Source organism: Teleopsis dalmanni, chromosome 1, assembly GCF_002237135.1.
Source record: "Teleopsis dalmanni isolate 2A chromosome 1, ASM223713v2, whole genome shotgun sequence".
NCBI lineage: Eukaryota > Metazoa > Arthropoda > Insecta > Diptera > Diopsidae > Teleopsis > Teleopsis dalmanni.
This window is the reverse complement of record NC_051846.1, coordinates 106,628,166-106,653,584: the sequence shown is the minus strand read 5'-3', so window position 1 is coordinate 106,653,584 and position 25,419 is coordinate 106,628,166. Positions and strand designations below refer to the sequence as shown.

At 34.1% G+C, this 25,419-nt stretch overlaps 3 protein-coding genes across 3 annotated transcripts; all 3 read left to right on the top strand.

The window, feature by feature from the left end:
* The first annotated feature begins 1,164 nt into the window (after positions 1–1,164).
* On the top strand, positions 1,165–2,034 carry LOC119665101. The gene has a single exon (XM_038074415.1). It carries the CDS (start codon positions 1,165–1,167, stop codon positions 2,032–2,034), a length of 870 nt encoding a protein of 289 aa, XP_037930343.1.
* Positions 2,035–10,783: 8,749 nt separating this feature from the next.
* On the top strand, positions 10,784–11,575 carry LOC119665092. Its single transcript, XM_038074409.1, has one exon. It carries the CDS (start codon positions 10,784–10,786, stop codon positions 11,573–11,575), a length of 792 nt encoding a protein of 263 aa, XP_037930337.1.
* Positions 11,576–11,992: 417 nt separating this feature from the next.
* On the top strand, positions 11,993–15,779 carry LOC119665079. Its single transcript, XM_038074400.1, has 3 exons — positions 11,993–12,002; positions 13,673–14,855; positions 14,924–15,779. Exons 1-3 carry the CDS (start codon positions 11,993–11,995, stop codon positions 15,777–15,779), a joined length of 2,049 nt encoding a protein of 682 aa, XP_037930328.1.
* Positions 15,780–25,419: the final 9,640 nt, after the last annotated feature.

Sequence of the window (25,419 nt, the reverse complement as noted above, 5' to 3'; positions counted from 1 at the left end):
GAAGCTGGTGTCAAATCAATGAAACATCACCTGAAAAGAACAATTGGAGAATCGAAATTAACCTATGAGGAAATGACGACACTTCTGCATCAAATAGAGGCAGTGCTAAACTCTCGACCACTTTGTACCATGAATAATGATGTAGAAAGTATAGAAGCACTAACTCCAGCTCACTTCTTAATAGGACGTCCTATGTTGGACGACCCAGTACCAACTACAGACGAAAGAACAAGCAAACTTGATCATTGGAACCACATACAAAAAAGGAAAAAAGATTTCTGGAACAGATGGAAACATGAATATTTAACAACATTACAAAAAAGAAACAAATGGCAAATAGAAAAAAATAATTTAGCCGAAGGCGATATAGTAATAATAAAAGACGAAAACTCATCACCAACAAATTGGCCGCTGTGGAAAGTTAAAGAAATATATAAAGGAGCTGATGGAAAAGTGAGGGTTGCCACTCTCAAAACCAAAGAAGGGGAAATTAAAAGGCCAATTAACAAATTATGTCAACTTATAAAAGATGATCAAAATGAAACAAAACGCAAAACTAATACAAAATGCACGAGAAAAAATACCTGTATAAATTTAGCAACAATCTATTTAGCCATGTTGTGCACACTGCCACTAGCAAAGGCATCATCAACTACTACAACATCTTCAATACAAGCATTAAACAATAACACATCAATTTTCTTGGACGAAATAGGAGAAGCAAACACTCAGACGTCAACATGGAACTTGGTAATATATTACGAAATGAAACCTTATTTTAAAATGATAAATCATGCAAATACAGTACTAGAAGTAACAAAGCCAATTTGTCCAAAATTATTACAGTTTAAAGATCAATGTAATAGTATACTAGATACAATGGTCAAACAAATAGAAGAATTAGAAGAAAATAATAAACTATTTATGGACAAAAACTCTGTCAGAAGAAAAAGAGCTCCCCTAGAGTTCATGGGGTCACTATTCCATATCTTATTCGGAACAATAGATGAAAAAGACAGGAGAGATCTCGAAGACAATATGCAAAAAGTGCTAGATAATCAACATAATTTAGTACAATTAACGCGGGAGCAAACATCTGTAGTGGATGCCACAGTAAACATATTAAAATGAACTACTAACGACATAAATGCACAATTTACTGACATGAGAAACAAAGTTGAAGCCATAAATGAAGCATTAAATGAAACATACCTAGTATATAGAGAAACAATAAACTACTTTATTGTAACAAAGCAACTTTCATCAATGATCGACGAAACGTCACGTACACAACGAGAAATAATTAATCTATTGATAGACATAAACCACAACAAAATAAATCCTACCTTACTGAAACCACATCAGTTACAAAACGCGATTATGCAAATAAAAGACAGGCTAACAAATAACGTGCAACTACCAGGAAAAAAAGGCGGAATTGATTTACAAATCATATACAAATTACTAGAAGCCAATGGGATATTCGTTAGTACCAAATTAATAATAAGTGCAAAAATTCCGCTATTATCAATACACCCATCATCAGTGTATGAGGTAATACCTCTATCAATTAAGAAGGGTGATACAATGATAATACCAAAGATATCAAAAACGATATTATTATATAATTTCGACATAGACTCTTATCACCTAATGACTCAAACAACCTTTAACAAATGTATTAGAATAAGTACAAACAAATACATTTGCAAAGGTAATTGGCCGTGGCAGGACGCTAATGACTCAGCGTGTGAAATAGCGCCGATCAAACCAACAAAAGAGGACAAATGCGAATACGACGAAGTATCCTCCACATCAATATGGATAACATTAAATGGCAACAACAGATGGTTATTCAAAACAATCGAAAATAGCTCAGCTCATTTACAATGCCCATCAAATAAAAATGAAATTCTCCAGTTACCCAAACAAGGGATTTTAAATCTGCAAACAGGCTGTAAAGCAAGAATAAAAGGAACAACGCTAATAGCCTCAAATGATCAACAGACGACAAAGAGATGTACAGACCAATGACAAAATTAACAGAAAACATAGAAAATAAATATATAAGGCCACTCAAATCATGGGAAATAAAAAACACCAAAGAATTAACGGAAATTAGAGATGAAATACTTAAGCTATAAACAAAAAAGACTGAATTAAAAAATCTACATTTTCATCACGCCTCAGCTCACATATCATTAGGACTGATAATAATTGTCATTATTGGAATAATATTATACGTGAAGAAGAAGAAATCGGTAGCAGTTACATTCAGAAACCAAAATATTTAGTCTTAGGCGCCGGCAGAATGTTCAATCATGAACATTATGGCCCCGGCAGAATGTTCAATCATGAACATAAATTTATAAATATTTAATTATTTTATATATTATATTATTTTAGTTTATTATTATCGCTTAAAACCTTATCACCTAAATTCCCAGAATAATGTACAAGGGTAAAAATACATTATATTAATATAGCAAGCATTGTAACATTTGAGCATCCGTATCTAATTATAACAATAAATATATTTATAGAAACAATAGGAGGAAAATCCCTAGTGTTGGGACTTCCGTCCTTTTTTTAACCTTTTTTACAAACAATAACAAAATGTAATACAGTCCATTAAAATAATAACCTTGATGTAAAATTAATCTTAAGATATTTTTGTATAAATACAGAACGTTGTTTTAAATAAAATCAGTAATTTACAAATACTCAAACGGTTCAGTTGTTTTAATTCTGAACAGAAACATAAGCATAGAATTGAGTATTGTTGTTTTATAAGTGGAATTATACAATTGTAAATATATAAGTTTTAATATTTTCTTGTAACTTATGAAAAGTAAAATTTGATTTATAAATAAAATAAATATATAAAAAAATTGGAATTCGCTAACGAAAATACATAATTGTCAAATTATAATCTTTATCAATTTCCTCTGAGTGGTGAAAAATTAGAAGGGTGAACCAAATAGAGATATACAGTGGCACGGTTTATAGACAAAGGTAAGCAAGATTCAAGACTTCAACGGTGTCTGAATCTAGGTTGCACGGGGTATAACACACGTAACTTTAACAGTCACGTGTGTCTATACCATAGTGTCGGAACTGTAGGTGGCTTTTAACAGTAACCTAATGCCTCCGGCCCCTGGACGCTTTAATAGTGAACAGGGAAGGTCGTGTTATCTGCGACCTATAATACAACACAAGTAGCTTTAACAGTCACGTGTGTCTGTGTTACTGTATTATATCGTGTCGGCTGTCCGGCGAGTTAGTATTTGCAACACCGTGTATCTTCAGCTCGGTTCATTACCGATTCAATTTAATTTCGGTCAGGTTGTTTGCGGTTCTGTTTATCGTCAGCATGGAAACCGGAAGTGACAGTGTCTCATTAAATAAATTTCCTGAGTGGACCTTGGCGACGGCTGAGTTCAACCCCAGCTATAAATGAAACTAAGAAAAGGTCCATTACAACATAGTCTTTAAACAAGGAAAAATGAGTACAAATACTGATGCATTATCCAGAATCAGAATGGATTCGGATACACTGAAAGCAATGATTCCGAAAAATATTAATATTGTGACCAGAAGAAAATGAAAACGAATAACGAAATGAATAAAGAAGAAAATGTAATCAAGCAGAATCATAGTACAAATTACTCAGAGAATGATCAATTCTATAATTCTATATTTTGATTTCTGATATTAGAAGAAATTTGAGCTCAATGAAGGAAAGAAAAAAAAAGTTTGCCAATTATAAGAATAGAGAAAAATATTGTTAAAGTACAGTGTGGCAATAAGCTCAACTTGATTTTAGAATCAGTCCTGGATACGCTCACAAAAGTATTAAACAAAAATAATCTCAATAAAGTAGCATTTTCTACTAAAGGTATAGTATTCGAATACATTGATGAGAAAATTAATGAAAATATTTAATATTGCAAGAAGAAATAGGGAATAAAGGTCAGCAAACACCTATAAATATATTATTATATAATCCACCAAGGAATGTTGTGAATAAATCGCAACAAATTGAATTAATACAAAATTACCATTCAAGTGTTAACCTACATCAGAAACGCACAACTGGGCACCTTAAAATTTTAACAACATGTGGTTAAGAGTTATCAACTACAGGCAATAAGGCGGAATTAGTTACACGATTAACTGAACACGTGAACTCAAGCGGCGTAGTTTTGCAATTTACAAACGATAATGAGGAATTGCGTGGTGAAAACGAAGAATTGAGAAAACAAATTAGCGAACTGCGGCAAATGGTTCAACAAGTAGCCATTAACCAGAATAACGTTAGAAACAATCAACACAGTACTTCAGAAATGCCTAGTAGGGACCGTAACGCTATACGAGAAATCGCAGAAGTCTTGCCCGAATTCGACCCAACGAATGAAGATTCTATTACGGCTACGCAATTTGTCGAACGTGTTGAAGCTGTTATGTCTGTATATGCATGGCCCGAAAAAAGTGTGCTTCTTACAGTGTATAGCCGTTTGAAGGGTGTAGCGCGCATGTGGGTGGACGCATCACCAAGAATGCATGCTACTTGGAAGGAGTTCTCAAATGAGCTTGTCACCGAGTTCGGTTGCGAATACGATGAAGCGGATATACATTACAATATGTCGCGCGTTGTTCGAAGGCAAAACGAAACAATAACTGAGTTCATTTTTCGTGTCTGTGCGCTAGGACGACGTCATAATCTTAGTGAGATAGCTGTCACGAAATACGTCCGAGAAGGATTAAAACATCGAGAACTACAAATGGCGATTGCTCCGCAAAAATTCGTATTCGTTAAAGAAATGCGTGAAGCATGCGAGAACTTTTTACAAAATTGCATTAAGATAAACGAAAAGCCTTTTCATAATGCGGGTGAAAGCGAACAAAGAATACAATCGTTCAATAAGGCAAAGAATGTTATGTGTTACAATTGTGGTAAGTCAGGGCACTTGTCAGTAAATTATGCAAGACCCCCAAAACGTCCTCGTTGTATAGATTGTAATAAGGTGCACCTCAAAAATGAACAGCAAAATTGCGGAAAACCATCAGTTTTCGTGCGAAAAACAAATATAATCGACAATAAATTTCTTAAGAAAATAACGATTGGTAGCAAGCAAGCCATTGCATTTATTGATACTGGAAGCGAATGTAATATGGTCCGGGAAACATTTGCCAACGATATTGGTGGTACGCGCAGCAAAACCCTATTTACCATCGGTGGATTCGGTGGTGGTATAGAACGATCTGAGATACAAATTGATAATACCAAAGATATCAAAAACGATATTATTATATAATTTCGACATAGACACTTATCACCTAATGACTCAAACAACCTTTAACAAATGTATTAGAATAAGTACAAACAAATACATTTGCAAAGGTAATTGGCCGTGGCAGGACGCTAATGACTCAGCGTGTGAAATAGCGCCGATCAAACCAACAAAAGAGGACAAATGCGAATACGACGAAGTATCCTCCACATCAATATGGATAACATTAAATGGCAACAACAGATGGTTATTCAAAACAATCGAAAATAGCTCAGCTCATTTACAATGCCCATCAAATAAAAATGAAATTCTCCAGTTACCCAAACAAGGGATTTTAAATCTGCAAACAGGCTGTAAAGCAAGAATAAAAGGAACAACGCTAATAGCCTCAAATGATCAACAGACGACAAAGAGATGTACAGACCAATGACAAAATTAACAGAAAACATAGAAAATAAATATATAAGGCCACTCAAATCATGGGAAATAAAAAACACCAAAGAATTAACGGAAATTAGAGATGAAATACTTAAGCTATAAACAAAAAAGACTGAATTAAAAAATCTACATTTTCATCACGCCTCAGCTCACATATCATTAGGACTGATAATAATTGTCATTATTGGAATAATATTATACGTGAAGAAGAAGAAATCGGTAGCAGTTACATTCAGAAACCAAAATATTTAGTCTTAAGCGCCGGCAGAATGTTCAATCATGAACATTATGCCCCCGGCAGAATGTTCAATCATGAACATAAATTTATAAATATTTAATTATTTTATATATTATATTATTTTAGTTTATTATTATCGCTTAAAACCTTATCACCTAAATTCCCAGAATAATGTACAAGGGTAAAAATACATTATATTAATATAGCAAGCATTGTAACATTTGAGCATCCGTATCTAATTATAACAATAAATATATTTATAGAAACAATAGGAGGAAAATCCCTAGTGTTGGGACTTCCGTCTTTTTTTTAACCTTTTTTACAAACAATAACAAAATGTAATACAGTCCATTAAAATAATAACCTTGATGTAAAATTAATCTTAAGATATTTTTGTATAAATACAGAACGTTGTTTTAAATAAAATCAGTAATTTACAAATACTCAAACGGTTCAGTTGTTTTAATTCTGAACAGAAACATAAGCATAGAATTGAGTATTGTTGTTTTATAAGTGGAATTATACAATTGTAAATATATAAGTTTTAATATTTTCTTGTAACTTATGAAAAGTAAAATTTGATTTATAAATAAAATAAATATATAAAAAAATTGGAATTCGCTAACTAAAATACATAATTGTCAAATTATAATCTTTATCAATTTCCTCTGAGTGGTGAAAAATTAGAAGGGTGAACCAAATAGAGATATACAGTGGCACGGTTTATAGACAAAGGTAAGCAAGATTCAAGACTTCAACGGTGTCTGAATCTAGGTTGCACGGGGTATAACACACGTAACTTTAACAGTCACGTGTGTCTATACCATAGTGTCGGAACTGTAGGTGGCTTTTAACAGTAACCTAATGCCTCCGGCCCCTGGACGCTTTAATAGTGAACAGGGAAGGTCGTGTTATCTGCGACCTATAATACAACACAAGTAGCTTTAACAGTCACGTGTGTCTGTGTTACTGTATTATATCGTGTTGGCTGTCCGGCGAGTTAGTATTTGCAACACCGTGTATCTTCAGCTCGGTTCATTACCGATTCAATTTAATTTCGGTCAGGTTGTTTGCGGTTCTGTTTATCGTCAGCATGGAAACCGGAAGTGACAGTGTCTCATTAAATAAATTTCCTGAGTGGACCTTGGCGACGGCTGAGTTCAACCCCAGCTATAAATGAAACTAAGAAAAGGTCCATTACAACATAGTCTTTAAACAAGGAAAAATGAGTACAAATACTGATGCATTATCCAGAATCAGAATGGATTCGGATACACTGAAAGCAATGATTCCGAAAAATATTAATATTGTGACCAGAAGAAAATGAAAACGAATAACGAAATGAATAAAGAAGAAAATGTAATCAAGCAGAATCATAGTACAAATTACTCAGAGAATGATCAATTCTATAATTCTATATTTTGATTTCTGATATTAGACGAAATTTGAGCTCAATGAAGGAAAGAAAAAAAAAGTTTGCCAATTATAAGAATAGAGAAAAATATTGTTAAAGTACAGTGTGGCAATAAGCTCAACTTGATTTTAGAATCAGTCCTGGATACGCTCACAAAAGTATTAAACAAAAATAATCTCAATAAAGTAGCATTTTCTACTAAAGGTATAGTATTCGAATACATTGATGAGAAAATTAATGAAAATATTTAATATTGCAAGAAGAAATAGGGAATAAAGGTCAGCAAACACCTATAAATATATTATTATATAATCCACCAAGGAATGTTGTGAATAAATCGCAACAAATTGAATTAATACAAAATTACCATTCAAGTGTTAACCTACATCAGAAACGCACAACTGGGCACCTTAAAATTTTAACAACATGTGGTTAAGAGTTATCAACTACAGGCAATAAGGCGGAATTAGTTACACGATTAACTGAACACGTGAACTCAAGCGGCGTAGTTTTGCAATTTACAAACGATAATGAGGAATTGCGTGGTGAAAACGAAGAATTGAGAAAACAAATTAGCGAACTGCGGCAAATGGTTCAACAAGTAGCCATTAACCAGAATAACGTTAGAAACAATCAACACAGTACTTCAGAAATGCCTAGTAGGGACCGTAACGCTATACGAGAAATCGCAGAAGTCTTGCCCGAATTCGACCCAACGAATGAAGATTCTATTACGGCTACGCAATTTGTCGAACGTGTTGAAGCTGTTATGTCTGTATATGCATGGCCCGAAAAAAGTGTGCTTCTTACAGTGTATAGCCGTTTGAAGGGTGTAGCGCGCATGTGGGTGGACGCATCACCAAGAATGCATGCTACTTGGAAGGAGTTCTCAAATGAGCTTGTCACCGAGTTCGGTTGCGAATACGATGAAGCGGATATACATTACAATATGTCGCGCGTTGTTCGAAGGCAAAACGAAACAATAACTGAGTTCATTTTTCGTGTCTGTGCGCTAGGACGACGTCATAATCTTAGTGAGATAGCTGTCACGAAATACGTCCGAGAAGGATTAAAACATCGAGAACTACAAATGGCGATTGCTCCGCAAAAATTCGTATTCGTTAAAGAAATGTGTGAAGCATGCGAGAACTTTTTACAAAATTGCATTAAGATAAACGAAAAGCCTTTTCATAATGCGGGTGAAAGCGAACAAAGAATACAATCGTTCAATAAGGCAAAGAATGTTATGTGTTACAATTGTGGTAAGTCAGGGCACTTGTCAGTAAATTATGCAAGACCCCCAAAACGTCCTCGTTGTATAGATTGTAATAAGGTGCACCTCAAAAATGAACAGCAAAATTGCGGAAAACCATCAGTTTTCGTGCGAAAAACAAATATAATCGACAATAAATTTCTTAAGAAAATAACGATTGGTAGCAAGCAAGCCATTGCATTTATTGATACTGGAAGCGAATGTAATATGGTCCGGGAAACATTTGCCAACGATATTGGTGGTACGCGCAGCAAAACCCTATTTACCATCGGTGGATTCGGTGGTGGTATAGAACGATCTGAGATACAAATTGACACGGATTTGAAAATCGATGAGGTTGAAAAATCGTTGACATTGCACGTCTTCAAAGATTGTGTGTTGAATTACGATCTATTGCTCGGGGACGAAATATTTAATTGCGAAAATATACGTGCCGTATATGACAACGGACAGTTCAAATTCGAAGACTAAGTAAAAACGACGTGTAAAATTAATAAACTTAGTCCAATAACGGAAGATGACCTGTGTATGGACAATGTAAATTCAGATTCTAAGGGAAAGCTGTTAGAGGTGATGAATGAATTCCGAGAATGTTTCGCTACAGGAAGGGGAAATTAAAAGGCCAATTAACAAATTATGTCAACTTATAAAAGATGATCAAAATGAAACAAAACGCAAAACTAATACAAAATGCACGAGAAAAAATACCTGTATAAATTTAGCAACAATCTATTTAGCCATGTTGTGCACACTGCCACTAGCAAAGGCATCATCAACTACTACAACATCTTCAATACAAGCATTAAACAATAACACATCAATTTTCTTGGACGAAATAGGAGAAGCAAACACTCAGACGTCAACATGGAACTTGGTAATATATTACGAAATGAAACCTTATTTTAAAATGATAAATCATGCAAACACAGTACTAGAAGTAACAAAGCCAATTTGTCCAAAATTATTACAGTTTAAAGATCAATGCAATAGTATACTAGATACAATGGTCAAACAAATAGAAGAATTGGAAGAAAATAATAAATAATCTTTATCAATTTCCTCTGAGTGGTGAAAAATTAGAAGGGTGAACCAAATAGAGATATACAGTGGCACGGTTTATAGACAAAGGTAAGCAAGATTCAAGACTTCAACGGTGTCTGAATCTAGGTTGCACGGGGTATAACACACGTAACTTTAACAGTCACGTGTGTCTATACCATAGTGTCGGAACTGTAGGTGGCTTTTAACAGTAACCTAATGCCTCCGGCCCCTGGACGCTTTAATAGTGAACAGGGAAGGTCGTGTTATCTGCGACCTATAATACAACACAAGTAGCTTTAACAGTCACGTGTGTCTGTGTTACTGTATTATATCGTGTTGGCTGTCCGGCGAGTTAGTATTTGCAACACCGTGTATCTTCAGCTCGGTTCATTACCGATTCAATTTAATTTCGGTCAGGTTGTTTGCGGTTCTGTTTATCGTCAGCATGGAAACCGGAAGTGACAGTGTCTCATTAAATAAATTTCCTGAGTGGACCTTGGCGACGGCTGAGTTCAACCCCAGCTATAAATGAAACTAAGAAAAGGTCCATTACAACATAGTCTTTAAACAAGGAAAAATGAGTACAAATACTGATGCATTATCCAGAATCAGAATGGATTCGGATACACTGAAAGCAATGATTCCGAAAAATATTAATATTGTGACCAGAAGAAAATGAAAACGAATAACGAAATGAATAAAGAAGAAAATGTAATCAAGCAGAATCATAGTACAAAGATCAATCAATTTAAAGATCAATGCAATAGTATACTAGATACAATGGTCAAACAAATAGAAGAATTGGAAGAAAATAATAAACTATTTATGGACAAAAACTCTGTCAGAAGAAAAAGAGCTCCCCTAGAGTTCATGGGGTCACTATTCCATATCTTATTCGGAACAATAGATGAAAAAGACAGGAGAGATCTCGAAGACAATATGCAAAAAGTGCTAGATAATCAACATAATTTAGTACAATTAACGCGGGAGCAAACATCTGTAGTGGATGCCACAGTAAACATATTAAAACGAACTACTAACGACATAAATGCACAATTTACTGACATGAATCAATAAACTACTTTATGGTAACGAAGCAACTTTCATCAATGATCGACGAAACGTCACGTACACAACGAGAAATAATTAATCTATTGATAGACATAAACCACAACAAAATAAATCCTACCTTACTGAAACCACATCAGTTACAAAACGCGATTATGCAAATAAAAGACAGGCTAACAAATAACGTGCAACTACCAGGAAAAAAAGGCGGAATTGATTTACAAATCATATACAAATTACTAGAAGCCAATGGGATATTCGTTGGTACCAAATTAATAATAAGTGCAAAAATTCCGCTATTATCAATACACCCATCATCAGTGTATGAGGTAATACCTCTATCAATTAAGAAGGGTGATACAATGATAATACCAAAGATATCAAAAACGATATTATTATATAATTTCGACATACACTCTTATCACCTAATGACTCAAACAACCTTTAACAAATGTATTAGAATAAGTACAAACAAATACATTTGCAAAGGTAATTGGCCGTGGCAGGACGCTAATGACTCAGCGTGTGAAATAGCGCCGATCAAACCAACAAAAGAGGACAAATGCGAATACGACGAAGTATCCTCCACATCAATATGGATAACATTAAATGGCAACAACAGATGGTTATTCAAAACAATCGAAAATAGCTCAGCTCATTTACAATGCCCATCAAATAAAAATGAAATTCTCCAGTTACCCAAACAAGGGATTTTAAATCTGCAAACAGGCTGTAAAGCAAGAATAAAAGGAACAACGCTAATAGCCTCAAATGATCAACAGACGACAAAGAGATGTACAGACCAATGACAAAATTAACAGAAAACATAGAAAATAAATATATAAGGCCACTCAAATCATGGGAAATAAAAAACACCAAAGAATTAACGGAAATTAGAGATGAAATACTTAAGCTATAAACAAAAAAGACTGAATTAAAAAATCTACATTTTCATCACGCCTCAGCTCACATATCATTAGGACTGATAATAATTGTCATTATTGGAATAATATTATACGTGAAGAAGAAGAAATCGGTAGCAGTTACATTCAGAAACCAAAATATTTAGTCTTAAGCGCCGGCAGAATGTTCAATCATGAACATTATGCCCCCGGCAGAATGTTCAATCATGAACATAAATTTATAAATATTTAATTATTTTATATATTATATTATTTTAGTTTATTATTATCGCTTAAAACCTTATCACCTAAATTCCCAGAATAATGTACAAGGGTAAAAATACATTATATTAATATAGCAAGCATTGTAACATTTGAGCATCCGTATCTAATTATAACAATAAATATATTTATAGAAACAATAGGAGGAAAATCCCTAGTGTTGGGACTTCCGTCCTTTTTTTAACCTTTTTTACAAACAATAACAAAATGTAATACAGTCCATTAAAATAATAACCTTGATGTAAAATTAATCTTAAGATATTTTTGTATAAATACAGAACGTTGTTTTAAATAAAATCAGTAATTTACAAATACTCAAACGGTTCAGTTGTTTTAATTCTGAACAGAAACATAAGCATAGAATTGAGTATTGTTGTTTTATAAGTGGAATTATACAATTGTAAATATATAAGTTTTAATATTTTCTTGTAACTTATGAAAAGTAAAATTTGATTTATAAATAAAATAAATATATAAAAAAATTGGAATTCGCTAACTAAAATACATAATTGTCAAATTATAATCTTTATCAATTTCCTCTGAGTGGTGAAAAATTAGAAGGGTGAACCAAATAGAGATATACAGTGGCACGGTTTATAGACAAAGGTAAGCAAGATTCAAGACTTCAACGGTGTCTGAATCTAGGTTGCACGGGGTATAACACACGTAACTTTAACAGTCACGTGTGTCTATACCATAGTGTCGGAACTGTAGGTGGCTTTTAACAGTAACCTAATGCCTCCGGCCCCTGGACGCTTTAATAGTGAACAGGGAAGGTCGTGTTATCTGCGACCTATAATACAACACAAGTAGCTTTAACAGTCACGTGTGTCTGTGTTACTGTATTATATCGTGTTGGCTGTCCGGCGAGTTAGTATTTGCAACACCGTGTATCTTCAGCTCGGTTCATTACCGATTCAATTTAATTTCGGTCAGGTTGTTTGCGGTTCTGTTTATCGTCAGCATGGAAACCGGAAGTGACAGTGTCTCATTAAATAAATTTCCTGAGTGGACCTTGGCGACGGCTGAGTTCAACCCCAGCTATAAATGAAACTAAGAAAAGGTCCATTACAACATAGTCTTTAAACAAGGAAAAATGAGTACAAATACTGATGCATTATCCAGAATCAGAATGGATTCGGATACACTGAAAGCAATGATTCCGAAAAATATTAATATTGTGACCAGAAGAAAATGAAAACGAATAACGAAATGAATAAAGAAGAAAATGTAATCAAGCAGAATCATAGTACAAATTACTCAGAGAATGATCAATTCTATAATTCTATATTTTGATTTCTGATATTAGAAGAAATTTGAGCTCAATGAAGGAAAGAAAAAAAAAGTTTGCCAATTATAAGAATAGAGAAAAATATTGTTAAAGTACAGTGTGGCAATAAGCTCAACTTGATTTTAGAATCAGTCCTGGATACGCTCACAAAAGTATTAAACAAAAATAATCTCAATAAAGTAGCATTTTCTACTAAAGGTATAGTATTCGAATACATTGATGAGAAAATTAATGAAAATATTTAATATTGCAAGAAGAAATAGGGAATAAAGGTCAGCAAACACCTATAAATATATTATTATATAATCCACCAAGGAATGTTGTGAATAAATCGCAACAAATTGAATTAATACAAAATTACCATTCAAGTGTTAACCTACATCAGAAACGCACAACTGGGCACCTTAAAATTTTAACAACATGTGGTTAAGAGTTATCAACTACAGGCAATAAGGCGGAATTAGTTACACGATTAACTGAACACGTGAACTCAAGCGGCGTAGTTTTGCAATTTACAAACGATAATGAGGAATTGCGTGGTGAAAACGAAGAATTGAGAAAACAAATTAGCGAACTGCGGCAAATGGTTCAACAAGTAGCCATTAACCAGAATAACGTTAGAAACAATCAACACAGTACTTCAGAAATGCCTAGTAGGGACCGTAACGCTATACGAGAAATCGCAGAAGTCTTGCCCGAATTCGACCCAACGAATGAAGATTCTATTACGGCTACGCAATTTGTCGAACGTGTTGAAGCTGTTATGTCTGTATATGCATGGCCCGAAAAAAGTGTGCTTCTTACAGTGTATAGCCGTTTGAAGGGTGTAGCGCGCATGTGGGTGGACGCATCACCAAGAATGCATGCTACTTGGAAGGAGTTCTCAAATGAGCTTGTCACCGAGTTCGGTTGCGAATACGATGAAGCGGATATACATTACAATATGTCGCGCGTTGTTCGAAGGCAAAACGAAACAATAACTGAGTTCATTTTTCGTGTCTGTGCGCTAGGACGACGTCATAATCTTAGTGAGATAGCTGTCACGAAATACGTCCGAGAAGGATTAAAACATCGAGAACTACAAATGGCGATTGCTCCGCAAAAATTCGTATTCGTTAAAGAAATGCGTGAAGCATGCGAGCACTTTTTACAAAATTGCATTAAGATAAACGAAAAGCCTTTTCATAATGCGGGTGAAAGCGAACAAAGAATACAATCGTTCAATAAGGCAAAGAATGTTATGTGTTACAATTGTGGTAAGTCAGGGCACTTGTCAGTAAATTATGCAAGACCCCCAAAACGTCCTCGTTGTATAGATTGTAATAAGGTGCACCTCAAAAATGAACAGCAAAATTGCGGAAAACCATCAGTTTTCGTGCGAAAAACAAATATAATCGACAATAAATTTCTTAAGAAAATAACGATTGGTAGCAAGCAAGCCATTGCATTTATTGATACTGGAAGCGAATGTAATATGGTCCGGGAAACATTTGCCAACGATATTGGTGGTACGCGCAGCAAAAACCTATTTACCATCGGTGGATTCGGTGGTGGTATAGAACGATCTGAGATACAAATCGACACGGATTTGAAAATCGATGAGGTTGAAAAACCGTTGACGTTTCACGTCTTCAAAGATTGTGTGTTGAATTACGATCTATAGGGGACGAAATATGCAATAGCGAAAATATACGCGCCGTATATGACAACGGACAGTTCAAATTCGAAGACAAAGTAAAAACGACGTGTAAAATTAATAAACTTAGTCCAATAACGGAAGATGACGTGTGTACGGACACTGTAAATTCAGATTCTAAGGGAAAGCTGTTAGAGGTGATTAATGAATTCCGAGAATGTTTCGCTACAGGTATGGATGGAATCGGCAAAACTAATGTAGTCGAAATGAAAATTGAGTTAACGACCAACGAGGTGATCGCACAAGTCCCGTATAGAGTTCCGGAACCGAAAAAAGAAATCGTTGCGAAGAAAATTCAAGAGTTGCTCGACAATGATATTATAGCTCCGTCTGAATCAAGTTATGCGAGTCCAATGTTGCTTGTGAAGAAAAAGAATGGCGAACATCGACTTTGCGTGGACTACCGTCGGATTAATCAATTCACTCGAAAAGAATGCTACCCAATGCCCAATATCGAAGAAAGTTTACAAGAAGCAACGAAGTATCGAATCTACATATCGTTAGATCTTAACTGTGGTTATTATCAAATTCCTATAGAACGTAACAGTCGTAAATATACTGCAGTTGTGGTTCCTGATGGTATGTATGAGTTTAAACGGATGCCGTTCGGGCTGAAGAACGCACCAGTCCTGTTTCAACAATTGATGGCAAAAATTAAAACGCGCTTGGAACCCAGCGATATGATTCACTACATGGACGATATGCTTGTCGGCGGCAATGATGAAGAAGAACTTCTCGGAAAGTTTCAACGAATTTTAGGTGTAATAAAAGAATTTAATTTAACATTGAATTTAAAAAAATGCGAATTTCTGAAAGATACTATCCAATTCTTGGGACATTAGTTGGGACCCAACGGGATAGCGCCGGGTGAAATCAAGACCGAAGCCATCCGAAATTTCAACATGCCTACAACGCGAACAGAGGTGCTGCGCTATTTAGGGTTAACGGGATACTTCCGTAAGTTTATACCAGGCTACGCAATTATATCCGAGCCGTTGCGACAATTACTTAAGAAGAACGCCGTCTTTAAATGGACAGATCAACAAACAAACGCCTTCGTGAGTCTAAATGAAGCACTAACAACCGGACCAGTATTAACGGGCTACCGAGTGGAAGCTGACCATCAAGTGCATACAGACACGAGTGCCATCGGACTCGGACTCACGCTTGCAGTTGTCGAATCTGTGGGCCGCTTTAAATATTACATCTATGAAAAGTCGTTTACGTTCATTACCGATTGCAATGCTGTAAAATTGGCCATGCAAAAGCGAGAAATGATACCTGGTATAGCCAGATGGTGGCTTCGTATCCAAGACTATGACCTCATCATCGAACATCAAAGCGAGCAACGAATGGCGCACGTCGACGCACTAAGTCGTATGCCTAACGAAGACGGTTGCGATCTTGAGGAAGCGACTTTGCGAGTCTGGAAGGCGGAAATAACTGAGGCGGATTGGCTTTACAGTATGCAATTACAAGATAGCAAACTTCAACAAGTCGTAATGAAAATTGAGGAGAAGGATTCAGACATTATTAACGACTATAAAATAATTAACGGATGACTGTACAAACGGTATAAAAACCAACAGCTCTTCGTAATACCAAAGGCTTTGCGATGGAAGGTGACACATGATGCGTGCATTGATTGCGCCTTCACTAAGCGTCGAGGAGGTAAAAAGGAAGGTGAGTTACATTGCTACAAAATGGAGCCTATTCCGTTCAAAACAATACACATTGACCACCTGGGACCTTTTCCCCGGATCCGAAAGTTAAACGAGTGTATTCTGGTTATTGTGGACAGTTTCACAAAATTTGTCATCGTCAGACCAGTGAAAAGCACGAACACTAAACAAGTCATCGCCATTCTGAATGAAGTTACCAGTTACGTTGGAATCCCTGAAAATATAATAAGTGATCGTGGTACCGCCATTACGTCAAAAGAATTTGAAAGATACTGTAACGATCAACAAATCAAACACATACGCAACGCAGTCCATACGCCACGAGCCAATGGCCAAGTCGAACGATTTAATCGCACCGTTTTATCCATGCTACAACCATCAACACAAGATGACCGAACCTGGGACGAGCACCTACGAAGCATTCAATGTACATTGAACTTACTGATTAGTCAAACGACGGGAAAATCTCCAAACGAATTGCTTTTTGGATTCAAGCCACGCGACATATTAGGTAACAAGCTGATCCAAATTCTCCAAGATGAAGACCATCACCCAAGAAGAACTCCACCGCCGACGATTATTTGCTGCTAATAACACCGATAGTAAACGGGTATACGCGAAAAAGCGTTTCGACGATAAACACAGGCAACCAACGAAATATGAGCAAGGTGATTTAGTTCTAGCAGAACGAGAACCAGCATCCACAGGCACGTCCCGCAAACTTGAATGTCGATATAAAGAACCGTTCGTAGTCACCGAAGTTCTCGATAATGACCATTATGTCATCGAAGACCTACCAGGATCCGATCGAAAACAACGACATTATAAATCAATCTATGCGTCTGATCTCCTAAAGCCATGGTGTCAATTTCCGTACGAAGAAGAAATTGATTCCGAGCGCGAGGACGCTTGACGTCAGGAAGGGCCGACTGTTAACCTGCATCAGAAACGTACAACTGGGCACCTTAAAATTTTAACAACATGTGGTCACCTAACATATGTGTGACTGCGAATGTCAAAAGCGAGTGAACGAGAGTAACGGAAGTTCGTTGAATAGCGTCAGTTATTTTGTTCAGTTAAATAAAGTATATTAAAGTTATGTTATTAAATATTTTGTTCAGTTAAATAAAGTAAAGTAAAGTTATTTAAATAAAGTCTATTAAAGTTATGTACTTAACTCAAAAACCAAATTTAAACAAGTATTCACGGAGATAATACCGAAATAAGAAGAACTATAGCCAAATTGAAACAGAAATACGTATGGAAAGAAATGAATAAAATGGTAAAAAATTATATTTTGAAATGTGCATCATGTAATAAGAATAAAATAATAAAACATCATAAAGAAAAATTTATCGTAACTAACAATCCAACGAAACATTAGATTCTGTAGAGAGAAACCATAGGGTATTAAACGAATATATATTATCGTTTAGAAACAATTTTGATTGAGATACTTAGATCCCACACTACACATTTTCATATAATATTACACCTCATTGTGAAACAAATTATTTACCTTTCGAATTAGTATATGGTAGAGTCGCGAATCTTCTAAACGAGATAATAGAAGGTAGAAAATTTTATAATTATGATTCTTACGTTACTGAGTTAAAAGCAAAATTACAGTATGCGCATAAAGCAGTAAATGAGATATTAATAATAGAAAAATATTCTCAAAAAATTAAACAAGATGCTAATGCATCAGAAAATTTATTTAATGTAGGAGATTTAGTTTATTTAAGAGTAGAAAATAGAAGGAAACATGAGAATCCATATCATGGTCCATATAAGATAATTGATAGAAACGGCGTTAAATTCCGCTATTCAAATTAATGATAAAATAAAAATAGTTCATAATAATAGATTAAAAAAATATTCGCAAAACAATAACAATTTAAATATAAACAAAAAACAAAAAAAAAGAGAAAATAAAAATTTATGGTATATATAATTACATGAAATAAATAAATAAGTTATTTGTAAAATTATTTGTAAAAATTGTTAATGTCAAAATTTCAAAATTCAAATTATCATAAAAAAAATTTCTTTATTGTATAAATAAAAATTTTTTTTAAGGGGTAGAGGTGTTGTGTGTAACGCAACATTCAATTCAAATGTAAACAAAAATAAACAATAAATTATTTTATTTTATTCTTAAAAAAACTGCTTATGGACAAATTATTTTATAGCAACCCATTTTTAACTAATGTAATATGTAATGCGATCGCACACGGAAGAACCACCACAATGCAAGTAGAATGCTTGGTCATACCAAGTATGCAATTGTTATTTGACACTTTTCTTTTCTGTGCTACTATTCTACATATGTCGATATGATACACTTGAATGTGTCATAATATTTTCTAAGCATTGATGTGGGACAACCTTTTCAGTGCCGCCGCAATTAAAATTATAAGAAAAATAATTACAAACTACAGTAAAATATTTTGTATAAATAGTTTGGAAAATCATTATTAAATCCAGAATTGAAACTGAGCTCGAACAGCTTAAACCAAATTTTTGCAATTATTTTTGTCTCAGAATTCTCGGATGCCTACAAATGAGCAAATTTCTTCCTGCTTAATTCAAAAAAGAAAAAATGAATAATATCAAAAAAAAATCTGATTCCTAAAATAATCTTGAAGCAAGCCAGGACTAAAAAAATAGTAAATTTATATGCAAACAAATTTATTATTACACTGGATAAAAAACTGACTTGAGAAGTGCACCTCAATTCCGTAATTAAAAAGGCTAAGAAAACCCCGGGGACCACAAAATAACTTCTAGGAAAATCCTGGGGCCTAAGCCCCAAAATGGCCTTTTGGATCTACACCCAAATGATTAGACCCATCATACTATATGGGGCATTGGTATGGTGGGGAAAAACTAAACAAACTACAGCTATATCTAAACTGAGCAAATTACAGAGGCCGGCGTGCCTAAATATCACAAGGGCTATGAGAACTACCCCAACTGCTGGCATGGAAGCGCTGCTAAATTTACCACCGCTACACCTAGCAATACAAGACGAAGCTGCAATGCAAGCATTCTCATTACAAACGAAAGAAAAATTCAAACCAGGAAATTTTACTGGACACCTACAAATTCTTACCAGGGTGGAAAATGTTGCATGTACGACCAAGGCAATTGACAACACAGATCCTGTACTCAATTTCACCAAAATATATAGGATCATTTTCCCATCAAGGGAAGAGTGGAATGCCAACCAAACATGGTTACATGACGATTCGCAAAAATGGTATACAGATGGATCCAAAACACTTCAAGGTATTGGAGCAGGAATAGTGGGACCCAGAGTACAGAAATCAATTACAATAAGCACAGACTCCACAATTTTCCATGCGGAACTCTATGTTATAATAGAGACTGTGGAGATCTTATCGAAAAGAGGACTTAAGAGAGTTAAAATGAATATACTTTCAGTTAGCCAATCAGTTCTTAAAGCTCTAAAAAGCCACTCATTCATATCAAAAGTTCTTATAGAGTGTAACATTGCACTCAACCAACTGACCACCCACAACCAGGTCTCTCTGATTTGGGTACCCGGCCTATATCATTCCAAAAAATTCTTAAATTTTGATGCCAAAAGAGCAAACACCGCTCTCAACCTAAGCAAGCAGAGTCTAAAGTCACTCTCTGGTGCACTAATAGGCCACGCCGCATGTAATAAACACCTACTTAAAATAGATATATCAGACACTAATATTTGCAGATACTATGGAACATCTGATCACCAATAAAACAAAACTTTAGGAACATACCAACTAGAGGGTAAAGACCTTCAAAAACTCTCTCCGGAGGAGCTGGTTCGATTCCTCGAGATACTAAATATCTAAATACAAAGGGGTGCACAATAGATTAAACTGGTCGCAGTGCATAGGGGCCGTAGCCAAATCGAAAACTCCCAATGTGTAACCAATTGTATGAATAGTATTGCTTTTGGCTTCATAATAGGCGATGTAAAAATATGTTCTTTTATCTAGTCTCGTACTAGATTGGAAAAATCAGAGCCTTGATATTAGCCAGGGTATCAAAATAGAATCGAACCGTAAAAAAACATCGGTTTATTTCGGTTCAGTACCATATAGTTTGGTATCTGTGCATCTGTTTCTTCAATTCTTGATTTTTTATTTATTTATTTTTTTGAAATATACTTTTAATTTACTTTAACTAATTACCGTTAATGGGTGTTTCTTTGAAATGTTGGAGTATTCAGGATTCAAACAAATAATCGAACCAATAGTGACTACTATAGGTACTAATTTTCAAATTAATGCCAAAAATATTAAATTGTTAATATCTGAGATGGCTTCTAAAATTATAACCAAAATACGTACAGTTTTAGATAAAAAAATGATTTCTTTATAAGTTGACATAGTTACTCGATAAATAGATCAATTTTGCGAATCAATACACAGTTGGTACTGGACGATAAAATAAATTTTGTTTAGGTTGGGAATGATGGAATTGAAAAATAAACATATGGGAATTTATAACAAAAACATTGTCGAAATTGTCTTAGAAAAATATAAAATTGATATCCAGCAAATTTATTTGATTACTGCAAATAATGGAGAGAATATTATTTCTTTTATAAATACATTAGGAATGGAAATAGAAGAATATTCTCTTATTTTGAAGCTGAATGTGAATCTAATGATCACTTAGATGAAAGCATGATTTACGGAAATATTTTTGCTTTTAATAGACTTAACGGAATTCTATAGGGGTATTTACTCTCTCTTGCAAACTCATTGCAAGGTGCACGAAATGCACAGATTGTACGAGAATGTAAATAGAGAATGCAAATAACAACAACAAAATACACGCACAAAATTTCGTGCAATTGCGTGCAATTTTCCAATACTTAAACTTATGTATATTTGCTTGCAACAAAACCGAAATGGCAGAAATCAGCTGTTTTGACATTTGTTGCTTCTCATTTTTAATTTTGAATTGACGGTTAGTAAAATTTCAAGATTGCTATATACATACGTTTCGTTCAATGTTTTAAAACGATGTGGCCATTAATTAAGTTTTCACAAATATAATATTATATACATATACATTTGTGAATTAATTTATCTATTTATCAATTTCAGCGAAACTTACGAAAATTTGTCCACATTTTGAACTATTGAATGAAGTGTTTGGACGCATGTCTAATTTTCAGCCGTTTGTGATATGTACGGACACATTGCCATAGCCACCAGCTAGTTCTGCGCTAGGCGACGAAGTTTATTTTATTGAATCGTCTGCAGACAACACATCATCCAGCTCTGCCCCACTAACCCCTTCGATAAAAAATATAACAAATAACAATAATAAATTAAGAATTAGTTATATTTTTATTATACTAATTATTTTTATATTATATTATTATTACATATATTAATATATATATTGCGTTTTTATACATTATTCTTGTCTTGAAATAAACTTACTGGAAAAAAGTAATGTCACAATTGACTTCTTAATTATATATTAAATATATATACATATATGTATGTTTTATATATTTGTATTCGAAAAACATTGATTGCCGAACATTAAATTATACAAAATTGTTCGCTTCGAAGCTCCTTCATTAGTTCTCTGACTAGCTTCATTCTGCATAAGCTCATCAGTTGTGCACGTCGCAAAACGTTGTGCAATATGCTGTAATATTTGCAAAATACTGATGTTTAGTTTTGCAATAATGTTTAGTTTTTAAAGGATATTTAAACGCCGATATTATTTGGCGATCCTTTTACTAACATCAATTTTATTTTATTTAAAATCAAAGAAAGTTTTAAAGTTCGGAACCTAGTGCGCTTCTATTGAGTGCACTTCTAGTTCTGATTTTTATTTAGTTTTTCACTTTCGACTTAACCTAGGTACATAACGACGCAGCGTATGTACTTTCTTATTTACTAAATATTTTTAACAATTATATATGTATTTTAGTATTATTTATATTAATATGTATTTTTATTTATGTACAACACGACGCAGCGTAAGTACTTTAATATTTAATAATTTATTGCTAAGTAAGCGTCTTCGATTCCACTTGTATCGAGTACGCTTACTGTTGATGTTGTTGTATATGCGGTCAATGCCTGGCAAGCATATGGTTATATCGAAGGCAAAGTGCCGCCGATATGTGTGGTGTCAAATTCCTTGTGTGGAATTGTGCATTTGTTTGTAAACAATGCAATGCGCTTGGAAACAATTAGTGTATTTTTATATACACTGCGCATTTAAATATAGAACCACTTATTATTATATTAATTGTATGCATTGCCAATATAACTAACGCATGTACCATACATTACACCTCCTTTTTGGGAAAGAATAATGCCATAACGGGATTATTCTTACTTTCTTAAATAAAGTTTTAATTTTCAATAGTTTAATATAATTAAATTTAGTTTAGTTATATTTATTTGTGTAATCACTACATTTATTGTAACTTATTCATTGTACAATTTTATTCTATTAGAATGTACTAACTGTTTCTTATTTTTATTGTTTCTTATTTCAATGTTTCCATTGTTTTCTATACTTTCTATTCTATAGGGACCCGTGTATTGACTATCTAGCTTATGACCTACTTCATTCCTAAGTAGTACTTTATCTCCTATTTTTAATTCTAATTGTTCACTATTTCTATCATAGAGCAACTTTTGTTTTAATTTAGACTTATCTAAAAGTGTTTTGGCTCTAGTGTGCGCTATTTCTAATCTATATTTAATTTCTTTACTATAGTCATCTACATTATATAATGTATTGAATTTATTGAAACCTTTAGGAATTTTTCCAAAAATAAGCTCGTATGGACAATATCCATGCACCACTGATGGTGTTGTATTGAAACAATATGTGAAGCATTTCAACCATATATCCCAGTCGTTTTTATCGACTGATATGTATGAACGTACATATTCATTAAATGTTCGGTGACTGCGTTCCACAGTTCCGAGTGTTTGATGGTGATGAGCTGTTGATGTTATATTTTTGATTTTTAAGTATTTGCATATATCCGTTATTAAAGAATTTTTGTACTCTGTACCCATGTCCGTAATGAACGTCTTCATTGGACCGTATAAAAGTATAAAATTTTCAAAAATTGCCTTGGCTACAGTATTTGCACTTTTATTTGGTATTGGTATAGTTACTAAGTATTTTGTTAAATCACATATAAGTGTGACAGCATACTCATTGCCATTCTCAGTTTTAGGTAATGGACCAATGGTATCTACCAATACTGTGTCAAAAGAGCCTGTTGGCGTATCAGTTATTGTCATTGGTATTTTTGTATGATTATGAATTTTAGATTTTTGACATTTCTGACATGATTTGACATATCTTGATATATCTTTGGTCATGTTTGGCCAATAGAAATGTCTTTTAATTTTTTGTAACGTTTTTGTTATTCCGCAGTGTCCACCTTCCACTGGGTCATCATGGTAATTTTTTAAAGTTTTTCTTATTTCTTCCTCTTTAACCAGTTTGGTCACCTTTGGCAGTAGCGCTACTGTTAAATTTTTCAATAATTTATTGCCCTTGGCCTTAAATTCATTTATTGAGACAAATTCGAAAATTTTCTCACTAGGTGCCATTTGTACTTTGTTGATGCGATGTTTGCAGGTTAATTTCTCTAACCTTGGGAATAATTGTCCTAAGTCAATTTTCTCATTGACAAACAGATCATCAATTATTATTTTTTCAATAATTCTATTTCCACGTTTTAAATAACAGTGGTTAGAAGTCAATTTCAATTTTATTTGTTTTCTGACGTCAGTACTATTAATGACTTCGTATATATGGGGCTTTTCGTACTTTAATTGTTGGTCGAGGGTATTTATTTCTTTATTTTGTTTGGTGGTTGATCTAGTTCTCATTTTGAGAATCTTTATAGATTTTTCATTCATATCTTTAAAATCGTCTATCGTCTATCGGCAATATAATTTTCTTTGCCTCTGAGATATTCCACTGTGAAATCGTATTCTTCGAGATCTAATCTCATTCAGTTAGTTTTGAACTCGGGTTTTCCATTGAGAAAAGGTAGGTTAATGGGCGATGGTCGGTCTTAATTAAGAAATGAGTACCATATATATATGGTCTAAAATGTGTTATAGCCCAATGAATTGCAGTAAGTTCTTGTTCAATGGTTGACTTGTTACTTTCTCCTTGAGTAAAAGTCTTTGAAGCGTAGGAGACTGGAAGTTGTCTACCATCATGCTCTTGGCTGAGTACTGCACCACAAGCATGCTTGCTTGAATCAGTAGTGATACAGAATGGTTTTTTAAAATCTGGATACTGTAAAATAGTTGGATACATAAGTTCATTTTTTAGATAATCAAACGCTTTTTGGCAATCTTGAGTGCATTGAAATGGAACTTTCTTTTTGGTTAATCTCGTTATGTGTCGAGAATAGTCAGAGAAATTTTTTATGAATCTTCTATAATAGTTACAAAAAGCAACAAATCGTCGTGCTCCATCAGCATCAGTCGGTACTGGGTAATCTCTGATTGCTGTGTATTTATTGTCATCCGGAAGGATGCCTTTGTTAGTGCATTTATGATCGAGATATGTAACCTCATGCATAAAAAATGTGCATTTGTCAGGATGTAGTTTAAGATTGTACTTCCGACATAGCTCAAAAACATCTGTCAAATTTTTAAACATATGCCTTTCAGAACATCCGAGTACAACTAAATCATCCATATATAAAAATGCTTGAGATGGTGTTAAACCAGAAAACGCAAGAGTCATCATCCGTTGAAAAGAATTT